The sequence below is a fragment of the Arvicola amphibius genome, chromosome 2 (genome assembly GCF_903992535.2).
Source record: "Arvicola amphibius chromosome 2, mArvAmp1.2, whole genome shotgun sequence".
Lineage (NCBI taxonomy): Eukaryota > Metazoa > Chordata > Mammalia > Rodentia > Cricetidae > Arvicola > Arvicola amphibius.
The window spans coordinates 165,930,567-165,942,912 of NC_052048.2; the positions used below are offsets into that span (position 1 = coordinate 165,930,567).

The following is a 12,346-nucleotide window of genomic DNA, read 5'->3' on the forward strand; positions in this document are numbered from 1 at the left end:
ATTTGGGAGGCAGCGACAAGTAAATCTCGGTGAGTTCAAGGCCTGCCTGATCTATAAAACAGGTTTCAGAAAAATCAGAGCTGTTAAACAGAGAAACTCTGTCTCAAAAAAACCAAAATCAAAAGCAAATGAGAGCGAGAGATAGAGAAACAGAGAGAGAGACTATAGAAGGATAAGCTATACATGAATTGTGTAGAAGATTCCATTTTATATTTCTTGCCCAGCCTGCTATCAGACTATGATAAAGAGGCATAATACTTGTTGAGTTCTTATTTTATGCCGGAGCATGTTATGCATCTAGAGTAACTATTTTATTCAATCAACACAAGCATGTAAGGTATATTACTATCCCCCTTTACAGGTGAGGATACTGAACCCTCAGAGGCAGAGACCCACAGGCTGTACTTGAGATATACAGGCAGACAGTACGGACACCTGCGGTTTCACAGTAACTCGCTTGATAGTTTTCTTATCCTGGATGTATGAAGCCCTGGGTACATGTTCTCCAGATTCAGTGAGTCCTACAGCTTCCTTCACACAATGTCTGCGTCTTTAATTAGGTTCAGAAAAGAATTATTTTGCCAATTGTAAGAATAAACTTCCATCAATGAGAAGGTTCCCTACATAAACTTTTATGAAAATCAAACAGAAGGAACTACTAAGGTGACCTCATCAGGTTTCCTTAAAGAACAGAAGAATTTTTTACATGCATATTGCCAAGCTTGCAAATTCTAACTTGAGTCATACTAATTTTCCAATCAGAGAAAAGACCATCTATTTTATATTACACAAAATCTTGCCAATAATCAATTGGCCTTGCCTTAAAATCAAATATATAATTTGTTTTAGGTCTCTATGTGGTGAGAACTTATAAACTAAGGCATTTGAAGAAGTGTCGCTGCTCCGGCTTTTAGTTACTTGTAGTTCACAAAGCAGCCAACATATTTCTGGTCCTATCGGTTTTCCTGAGGAAACACACATTAAAAACACATTATTTAATTTCCAGATTGGCTTAGAGCCAAGCGCATTTATTACCAATTAAATCCTTTGACAGGCCCACATCTCTAAGATAGGAGTTCCTGAACCCCGAAACAATTTATATCCTTCAACTGTACACGCACTGGAACCAGGGAAGCCAGGAATGCTTGTTAGAGAAAGTGCAATTGGTTGGCTTCTGCAAACATTTATTACATTCAGTAAGGTCCTGGGATTGCTTCAGTTCTGTCATCTATTAAAAACAGTGACTGTAGGTGGGCTTGCTTAGGTAGAAAATATAAGGAGTGGGATTTGTGTATGTGGGACTTAGCAGTTCCGTAGACCAACCTTCTCCACAATAACTCAGCTGTTATTCTCCAATAACAGAACCTTCATGGAACTGAACTGACTTTGTTAAGAGTTATCCTCTGTTTGAGAGCTTTAATTTTGGTTGGGTTTCGGTTCATATGACATAAGAAGACGTATAGTGTATCGAATACACACTAATTTGGGGTTTAATGAGACGGAGGCGGACGCTCACTCCGATGTCTCAAGATCGGAGTTTTGAGTACTATGGACTAAGGAGATCAGCTGGGAAACAGACTTGCGAGCTGAACTTTGTGTCCTGTAAAGATGTTGGAGGATGTTTATGGGAAGGGCAGGGTGAAAAGGAGGTAACACAGTTTGGCTCTGCGGTGCAGTTTGGTTTTACTCCCTTGTTCATTGATATTCCTTTCTTTTTAAGAGTAGGATTTCTTTTTCATCATATTCCAGTTCTCTGAAGTCACATCCATTATTTGTTTATTACTTATTTCAAGTGGTATCAGGGCATCTACTTTTTGATATCTTTTTTAGAATTTAGATTTTTTTAACCTTAAAGTTCTCCCTATAAGTTATACAATACTGATTTTTTTATGTTTACTTTGGAGGCATTTCCTGTGGATGAACTTAAAAACGCTTACTGTTTCTTGTCTCTCCCCCTCCCCCAAAAGGCCTTGTACCTTTGCCTGGTACTTGTTTGGGCAGAATGCTGGAGTCCCTCATTCTAGAAGGTCCTCCCCTACAAAATGCAGGGTAGCAACAGAACTGAATTTTCAGATCACTTCAATTAGTAAATACAGTTAGTTTTTGTCACAGTTCTGGCCACTTTATTATACTCCTGTCTTTTCACGTGGAAAGTGTACTTAACTTTTAGGTTTTCTTGAAACCTGGTGCATATGTTTGGACATCTTGTTTTCTATGGCAATGCTATAGAAATGTTATAGGCAGCCTGTCCAAGGCTGTGTCAAGAAGACATCAATAGCTAGAAATTGTTCATGATTACCATGGACAATATTAAGCTTTATTATTACAAAAATCAGTATCAGCAAAGTTACCAAATGCTCTGTCTTATAGTTAATATCAGAGAGCAAGCTATAATAGTCCTGAAACCAATACTTGAGACTAGTCATAAAATTCAAGGAGCTAGAAGAAATCTTGCAATTCTTTTAATAAATCCATTTTTTATCATTAATTCAAATATATCATAAAAGGTTTGAACTTTGATACCCATTACTCTTTCAAAGCAGAGTTAAAAGGAATTGAAGAATATGTAAAAATTGAACTAAAGTATTGTGTCTTTCCAGGGGCATCCAACTGCCTTGGCATAGGTGTGACAAAGATACATGTCCTGTTTTTGCTCCCAGTAAGTCTGAAAGTAGCTTCTCTGTGGAACCCTGGTCATTCTTCACATTTATGGCGTTTCTCTATGGGAAATCTCTTGTCTCTAGTTTGTAGGCTTCATGGTGTGTGTGTGTGTGTGTGTGTGTGTGTGTGTGAAAGAGAGAGTGTATGAGAACATGCGTGTGAGTGTATATGTGTGTGTGAGAGAGAGAAAGAGAGGGAGAGAATGTGAGTGTATATGTGTGTGTGAGAGAGAGAAAGAGAGGGAGAGAATGTGAGTGTGTACTGTGTGTGAGACATTTATCTCCTCAGCTAACAGCCCCTTCCCTACAATGCCACTTGAGGCGGCTTTTCTTGTACTTGAATGCCAGCATTACTCTGACTAAAAGCTATTCTTGTGGCCGTGCACTTCTCTCTTCTATCTGCTTTCTCACCTGACTCAGTGCTCCCTGGTGTGTTTGTCCCGGAGGCTTTGACAAGCCCTCTTTGGAACTAAGTACCACCCAGTGCGTCCAGACTTGCAGTGTCTGTCATTCGCTGACATTCTGTGAATCTTTCAAATGAGATCAAGTTGCTTAAGTGGAACTCACAATGACCCACGGCCATGTTTTCAACATTAAGACATCATTTCCCTGTTAAAATCAATTGCTAACTAGGAGTCTTTGTAAAAAAAAAAAAAAAAAACAAAAAAAAAACAAAAAACAAAAAATCAGGTGTCCCTTTGTGTGTGGCATTATGTCTGGGTCTTCAATTTTATTCCATCCATCAACGCTTCTGTTTTTATTATTATAAATATTGTAACATTTTATTACAATAGCACATTGTTTTTATTGCTTAAACTTTTGTATTACAATTTGAAATCTAGGATAGTGATAGACACAAAAGGGGTGAGCACAAAATCTCACCTATGGTTAAGGAGGTGTTTGCGATTGATACCTACTGGACGAGGGAAATCAGTTTTCATCAACGTAGTGGCACTGGGTACATCAACCACACTTCCAGACAAGCCTCGTGCTCAGGAGTAGTTGATAGATATGCTTTGGTTTGTGTTGTTGGCTTTTTGGTTTTTATTTGTTTTTGGTCTTTTAAGAGAGAGAAAGAACACGGGTGGGTGGGTAGGGTGGGAAGGAGTTGAAGGAGTGGAACTTATGATCCGAATAGATTGTATGGAAAAAATTAAAAACACAAAGATTAAACAACAAGGAGCAGCCCCATGTTCCCTGAGAGAGGCTGTGGGATGAAGCTGTGCAAGGGGAAATGTCCTCACCAAAGCCACCTTCCAAAGACAGCAAGCAGCTGCTGTTTTTCTAGAAGGTTCAGAAATAGAGACAATGTGGAAATACAGACATATGCCTATGGGCAGACACAATGGTATTTGAACCCCGAGTCTGGTATCTCATTATCATCTGACCCTACCTGGGCCCCTTAACTCCTTGCGGGCGATTTCCCACCTGAAATTAGACATATTGAGGCTACATTTTGTTCCTATGAAGATGTGGGAAGACCCTCTTACAAAATAGTTAAGAGGACTCTACAAATCGGCAAAACTATGCTTGTCTTACATGCGCACTGGACTGCACAGAAGAGGAGTCTGTAGACGGAATGACTGACTAAACCCTAATAGCAATTCATGTTTGGTTTGGGCCAGCTTCTCTTACCTGAGTCATAAACAATGTAGGCTCTGCTTACGGGAAAGAGACCTCTCTAAGTACCTGCTCCACACCAGAGGCCTGAGCTGCTTGCTTATTCCTATCTTCCCATATTCTGCACATTTCATTTAACATTGCACGGGACAAAACCAGCGAGCAAGGCCGCTGTTATCGCAAGATGAGTGCTGAGGTGAATCTGACCAATGAATTACACGTCCTTTCTGTTTCCACCATAATAAGAGGCGGCTTTGGAGAAGACATTTTTATAGAATTCTGCTATGGAAATTCATATGCTTATGGAAACTTCTAGAGTTGTTAGAGAGCAGCATTTGATTATATTGAAAGATTATTCTGATTCAGATTCTCTTAATAAAGTTTAATGAACTTTATTACTTCTTATTTATTTATTTATTTATTTATTACTTCTTAGAAAAAGGATAGACTGATTTCAAAGCCCCTTACAACAAGCTCACGGAAGAGAACAGGCAGTGCTCCTGACCAGGTGTTGTTTGCTGGTCATTCACTGAACATTGCCTTAATTTAACTTGCAAGACTTAGCAGCATGGCTTCTTCAGACTCACAGCCTGAAGAACCTGCGAAGCAACATTCTAGAATCAGTTGAACTTACTTCCTAATTCTGTTTGGAACCAGAAAACTAGACTCAATGAAAGACAAACTTCAAGTGAACATGAAAGCAGAAAAATAATATAAAGTCTTTTGAAAATGGTTAGAAAGAATAATACAGACTTAGATGGTATTACAGAAGAGAAACACATGAGGGTGCTCTAACCAGCTGTCATAATAAATTAATTAACTGTAGTTATTGGGGGAAATTGAGGTCTTATGTGGATGGCAGTGTTGAGTTGTGGCGTAGCATTGACTAAACAGATATATCTTGGAACAGATGACTTTTCTTTCAAATAGAATATATTATTCCCCCTCCCCCCACCACATACACCACCAATATTCTCATTTTAAAAAAGTAGATGGTGTTCTTATCAGACAAATTGGAAAGCACTAAAAAGCAACAAAAGAAAACTCTTGACTGATGTTCCTGTCAGTCTTGGGGGCGGGGGTGGGGGCTGAGATTTTCTAGAGCTGGGCCACTTGGAAACTTAGCTCAGGAGGCTGCCTTCAAACACGAGCTCAGCCTGTGCTCATTTTGATTCCACAGACCTTCTGCTGGTGAGAAGGGGGAGTTGGTACTGGGGGCCTAATGACCGCAAGAAGAGAATTAGAGACGCATGTTTATCTCAATACATTTACTCTCATTAAAGTTCATATTCACTGACATCATGCATCTCCTTGAAAAAATTCTGCCCACCCACCATTAATTAAAGCCACATTTTAAAAAGTCAGTGTGTGCACTTTTATTCCAATCAAAAGTAGCCTTCTAAGTTTTGTGGAGTAGGCAGGAGAACATCTGAGGCCCGACAGCTGTTCACCTCTGTGCAGTGAACAATCATGTGATTTACATTAAAACACTTGTTTATGTAGGACCTGGTTCAGAATAGCTAAGATCTATCGTTTTGAAGATTCAGTGTCTAATGAGCTATTATAAAAGCTTAACATATATTTTATGTTACACTCTTTTGGATACAATGTAGCCTACCTTTCCAAATAGAGAGATGCAGTTAAAATACCCCATTCACATAATTAAGCAGCGAGCTCCTATCCAAGACACCACACTTTACAACGTACACGCGCTCTATCGGCGTCCAAACAAAGGCCAGTATAGATTATTTTTATCTACATCATTGCGCAAACAGCAGTTACCAATTGGAGGCTTGCACAACCCTAGTCTATACTCTTGGCAGTGGTCACTGTAAGTTCGCAGCTTCACGGGAATGAAGAATGTTAATGTTTAAGTTCAAAACAGGCACTGTTTGTAAACAGCTCGGGCCACACTCACCCTATTTCAAGTTGCGGAGTAAGAGTCCCTTTCTTCAACTTCTTTGCAATGAGATTTGCTCTTTTCAGGGGCACAGTAAGGGGATTTCATCCAAACAGTTCTGTTCTATGCTTTTCCTTTGCTTTCGCCTATCAGTCCCTCCTCCACACCTTCCACTTTTTTGCTTATCTTTTTTTTTTTTTTACAAATTAATATCAGGCATATTTCATGTTTTATTGACAAAAGACAAATTACAGCTGTTTCTTTTGGCAATTAGATTATCTTTTAGTGGTTTAGACCAAATATTTGTTTATCTCAGCCAGTTTCTACTTTATGACCAAAGGCAGAGATAACAACATTCTGGTTCTCTTGTCGTTCTGGCCAAGTGCCATCTGAGCTGTCCTACCTCATTAATGCCTTGACCACGGGCACTGATGCAGGTTGATACTAGGCTGAAGTGCTTGAGTTCTAGTCCTGACCTCTGACCAATTCCTGGTGAGAACCTTGGGGGCTTCACTTTCCTAATGCACCAAATGGGTGTTTGAAAGGTGCTTGGAGACTAGATTCCTATGGACCAGGAGGTTCATCAGGATGAAATGATAAGGGTGTTTCTTTGGCTCTCTTATTCAACCAGTAGCATAAAAAGTGGGGGAGGCTTGATACTTAGTACCGGGTCTGGCTTCCAAAGAAGCCACTCAGGAGACGCCAACTTACCAGGCTTGGTGAACTGCTTTCATGGAAAATCTAGGAGAAGATGCTCTGGATATTGATGCACCCTACAAGTGTTCAATATTCTATTGCTATTCAGGATGAAGAACTATCTGCCTGGCAGTTGATACCTCCTGCCTGGACTCCACATTACCCAGAGGGATCATAAAGTACTTGACTCACTCCAGTGTGCATAGCAATGGGGTGGACTCCTTGAACTCAGCTGTGGGAAAGAAGGTGGGGCATGGGTGGGGATGTCTCAGCCGAGTTGGTGGTACTCTTTAGAACAAGTGGCCCTGGGCTGGGGGTACAGTGGGAAGGAAGCTGTGTCTATACAGCATTTAGTCAACTCCAGGAAATCTGAAGGTAAGCTCTGTCTCAATGAGTCCCAGCGCCACAGGGTCCTCAAATGAGCGGGAGAGTGGTTCCTACCTTCCTTCCGGCTCTGTTGTTGTGAAGGTTCATCAAGGCTCGGGCATCCTTCCCTTTCCTTTCCTTGGCGTCTACAAATGCACGGGCGAACTTGATCCCATAGTCAATGTTGTCGCTGCAGCCACCCCAGTCAAAGGTGCCTTTGCTGTCCTTGGCACTTCCTTTCTTCTTTGGGTCGCAGGAACAGGACTTTAATTCCCCTTGGCTACAGGCCCTGGTGATGGCAAATACAACTCCAGCTGAGGAGATGGCGTAAACAAAGGCAGATTCCCGACTACCTGAAATAAAAATGCTTTTCTTAAAAGTGGTCAGAGAGCGTCTCTTAAAGTCCTTCACTTTGCTGTCACATGGTGCATTTCCTATGGTGTTCAAGGATTCTTTTCAAGATCCCAGGCTATTTCTTTAATATGAATCACTTTAAGTAGGCTTTGATGCATTCAGATCTCTAATGTCCAACTCCCCTTAAAGACAGAGTAGAAAAGATAAAATAATAGCCTTGTTCCTGGTTTCAGCAAGTCACATTCACCCCAAACCCTAGATGTCCCATAAGATTAGGACCGGCATGAGTCACTTCGTTTCTCCTTCTATAAAACAGTCTGGATTCTACAACTCTATCATTCATTCCATGGTATTGGTTTAGAAGTCATCACAGCTTGGAAAAAAAACCTGTCAAGACAGATACTGTTGCGTGTGACTATAGTGTTGGCTACCCCAGAGGCGGGGGTGGAAGACTGCTTGAACTCAAGACATGGAGGCCAAAGCAAACAAACGCCCTTCCACATCTCTAGCATTATGGAAGATATTAAGGCAAATTTAACCTACAGACAGTGAAATACTGACATCAAGGAAATCTTGGGGCTCAGGTGGGAAGAGAATTCAGGCAGCCACCAGCTCCTGGCAGTAAAGACGGGAGCGCTGGCTTGCCATCGACTTTCACAAGTAATTGGAAGATTGCTGAAGGTGATATGCAATATCCTTGGGTTGCATACTGTGTCTAACTTCTAAGGTGATTTCCCTTTCTTCTGGAACACCTGCACTAAACATTGGTATGGGGTCAGAGACAGTGAAAAGCTTTTCCTTTGGTTTTTCTGAAAAGAAACAAATTTACCACCTATAATTAGACTTGGGCAAGAACCCTTTGGGGGCTTTTGTAGACTTGTTCTTTATTAGAGAGCAGCCTACTTTCACTTGCAGGCTGAGAGGTACATATTTCAGGGCAATAACTACATTAAATTATTTTAATAATCTGTAGTAACTCATAACACAGTGTTGTGGTAGAGTGACAGATATAAGGCTCTTTGGGGGTCTGCGTGCACCTCATTTTTCAAGTGGAACTGTATTTCATTGTTATTAGCACAGCTTTTTTATTAATGGTTGCTGCAGCAAATATATTAACAATCAAAATAGAGGCTGGACAAGCTAATGCCAAGGCAAGGCAGAAAGCAGAGAACCATTCAGTGGTTCAATCTGTCAAGAGCAGTGTGACTCTTTGAACCACACCAGCTGGGAGAACAGACCACTTTTTCACACTGAAACCTTGCTTATTTCCACTTGTCATTTTGCGCTACAGGTTACTGGGCATCGCTTGCAAAATTTGCATTGCTCGTCTCAGTATTAGAAACCAGGGACTCAAATCTACACCATATTAGATGGCACTTACCCAAGCCTTTTAGGCATATCTCCACCCCAAACTCTAACTATTGGAAAGGGAATCAGTTATTTTCAGGGATAATCACTTAGGTGAGTATTTGTCACAGGTAGCAAGCAGTGCTCCAGACAGGGGCCTGTGAGCTCCCGGGAACACCTTCACAAGTTTCAGCTTATGCTATCCGGCTCACACATAGGTGAACAGGAATAGAGAGGTGGCAACTAATCTGGCTTGATTTTGTCTACTGACTTTTAGGTAAATAACACTTTCATTATATATCTGTTTTTAGAGTTTTGAAAAATTCCTTGCTGATAGTTGTCTGTTTTTATCACTGAAAGCCTAGTTTGGGATTTGAAGTTCAGTGTCTATATTTACAGATATCATATGTGGGGAAATAACCACACATGCTTAATGTGTTAGCCACTAATCTTATAGTTTGAGTGAGAAATTTTGTAAGTGAGGAAAAGCATGGAAGATGTGCATCATAGCATGTTAGGAACTCACAGTATTTCAAAAGCTGTAAGGTTTTTAAGGCACAAAATTCATTCTCAAGTGATAGCTAAACAATCATATTAACTTACTGACTCAACCAAAAAAATGGTAATTTTCTATAATTCCAAAATAATTTCCAAAGGAAAAAAACATTATCTCTCTAAATATATGTTATTAGTTAAACATATTCATTAATGTCTAGAAATTGCCACATAACTTTTTGTTTTACCTCCAGATGTTGTGGGTTCATGTAGGCATGGAGTGAAGATGTTTTCAGTTAAGTGTTTTTAGATGACTTGCTAAAATGCTGTGTATGAAACAGTAGCGTGTTTTGGGATCTGGCCTTGTAACAAAACAGAATTTGGTCATGGGCTTCTTAGAAGCCCTGTTTCTTCTTTAGTCCAGCACAACTGAAATAAAGTGCTAATCTGAATGGCGATATGGATGTCTCCCAGTATGTTTCTGTTGAAGTTGCTATCGTCTGAGGACTGAAATGCACCGAGCAGTACTGGGCATACAGTCAGGGTTTATTCGGGTTAAAATGCTTTCTTGTATCCTATCTTTACTGTCCTCGTTTTCTTTTGTCTTTTCCTCTTGAAGCTTACAAGGATGAACCTTCCTATTCCCCTTTTGTTTTTAAAGCCCATTCTAAAATTTCAGAGGTATCTGCTTAAAAGACTATGTTTAGGTTTTTCACTACCTGTGAAAGGTAAATTCCAAATGTTTTAAATAAAATTCATTCTGTTTTACTCGGGTCTCTGGGCACATGAGGCAATTGCTCTCCACTTCTCTGTAATCATGGGAGATTTTAGTAGCATAATCATCTCCTTACAGTGGTGTTACCCTTCATCTTCCTAGATCACCTAAAAGGACATTTCCACTTCTAACAGAGAGTTCTTCACAACTGTAGATTGAAATGCCCCTCTAAGTAATTAACTGTGAGAAGTCTGTGGATTACTTCATTGGAATTTCATGATTATTTCCAGGTTAAGCTGCCTTAGGCCAAATTCAGCCTTCTGCAAACCAATGCAAAATCGCCAGTGACAGTTGCAGGGAACTGGGAAGAAGCTGGCCTGCTGCGAAGAGTGGAAACAAACCCTGGGCTGCTTTGAGGGTTTTAAGTTTTGAGCACCTTGGCAAAGGGCTCAGCATTGTCTGTAGGAAGTCCCAGTAGGAAGCCCTTATTTACCTGAGGCCAAGTCAATGAGGCCTTAGACCAAGTCAATGGGTTCAGCTTTCTCCCATTACAACCTCTTCCCTCTCAGTGACTCTGCAAAGTGTTCTGTGAACTGACCCTCAGCTTTGGCAGAGATGCCATCTTTTGGATCATTTGTTGAAGCTGCTTTCTTTTAGGCCAGTGTCATGGCTCAGCAGGAAAAGGCTGAGTGGACTCTCAGGAACACACAGTGGAAAGAAAGGAACCAGTTTTAAACTTGTCTCCTCACCTGCACCTGCCTCCATCCCTGCCCCGTAATAATATTTTAAAAACTTAAATAACTTCTTTTCATGTGTGATTTAAAGGCTGTTTTTTTTCACCCCTCCATAAGCAAAAAAACTCAAGAGGTCTACAGGCTATCCAGTATAAGTGGGAAGTTCCTCTAATTTAAATCGCTGGAAACTCTTGATCTATTTTAATCAGGAAAAATGGAGCCCGTGATGACTTGTGACGGATATTTGCAAACTCTCTTTGGCAAGGCCCAGCACTAATTGATTTACTGGTGAACTAATCTAGGTGAAGTCTGAAAATTCCATGAGGCTGACATTTGCTATTATCCTTTCAAAAATTTGCGATGTCATATCGAAACTCCAAAAGGAATGCATAAGAATATAGTTCTTAAACTAGAGAATAAAATTGCAGAGTATCACAGTAAATTAACTGCCGGGATCCTCTAAGACTGAGAGTGCTCCGCCCTTGGGGGATTTTAGAGACATTCACTTATGCATTTGGCCTCATAAAAGCCTATGATGATGACAGAAACACCCTCTGTTAAGCATTACCAAGTGCACAGCCTGGATGATTTTCTTGGGAATGGGAGGGAGTGAGGTGGGCAAAAACAAGTGTAAAGTTCTCTATTTCTGTCTTTCCACATAAACTGTTGTATTTCTAGTCAGACTTCCAACTAACAAATGGGCAGAGTTATTTCTTGAAGAATGCTACTCCTGCCAGCATAGTGGATGAATATTATTTGAAAGTAAAACTTGGCTTTAATTTATTTTCTCTGATTATATCAGAATAGATCACTAGCTTTGCGTTACTTTCAATATTCAGACATTTAAAGACCCACTTGTATCAATTAGAAAACACTAATTAAATCTCCCTCGAAGAGAAAAAGAAATCTCTGCATTCAGGGTCCTTAGTCCTCATTCATAAATATTCTTACTACTGAAAATGTAGCTGGAAGAGCAATAGGTTCTCACTACAAGTTTACCTAGTCGTTCATGTTGCAAATGAATGAAATGGGACCTACAATGCGCAGACACCAATTAAAGTGGAAAAAAGAAATCCAGGCTAGTCTCTGCCCTTGCGGAATTTACATTCTATGGAAAATAGTGTCAAGTAGACACAGAGTGACTCGGACATGGTTAGACAAACAAAAGGTCAAAGGTTACGGTAAGGTAAGATCTGTCTCTACTCACAAAATTTTCATAGTTATCTTAAGTAATAATGATAGTCTTTAGATGATCAGCACACTATCTTGATCTTCAGATCAAATTCTTCTGAAAGGCTCAAGCCTCAGAAAGACATTTTAAAAAGAAAGTCAAAAGAGTTCTGTGGTTGCTTTTTTTTCTCCAAAGACAAAATTTGATCCCAAATGGTCATGCAGTAGTGAAGGGATGGACAGAGCAAAGCATGAAAGGAGACCAGCCTGCAATCCTTCAGCCCGCCGT

The 12,346-nt window shown here is 40.2% G+C and overlaps 1 protein-coding gene across 1 annotated transcript in view; it reads right to left on the reverse strand.

Moving 5' to 3' along the window:
• Wnt2 (Wnt family member 2) overlaps positions 1–12,346 on the reverse strand; it is a 40,618-nt gene that overhangs the window by 25,676 nt on the left and 2,596 nt on the right. Inside the window, exon 3 of the mRNA XM_038319712.1 lies at positions 7,318–7,595. Coding sequence (XP_038175640.1) covers positions 7,318–7,595 — 278 coding nt within the window. The remainder of the gene's footprint in view (positions 1–7,317; positions 7,596–12,346) is intronic.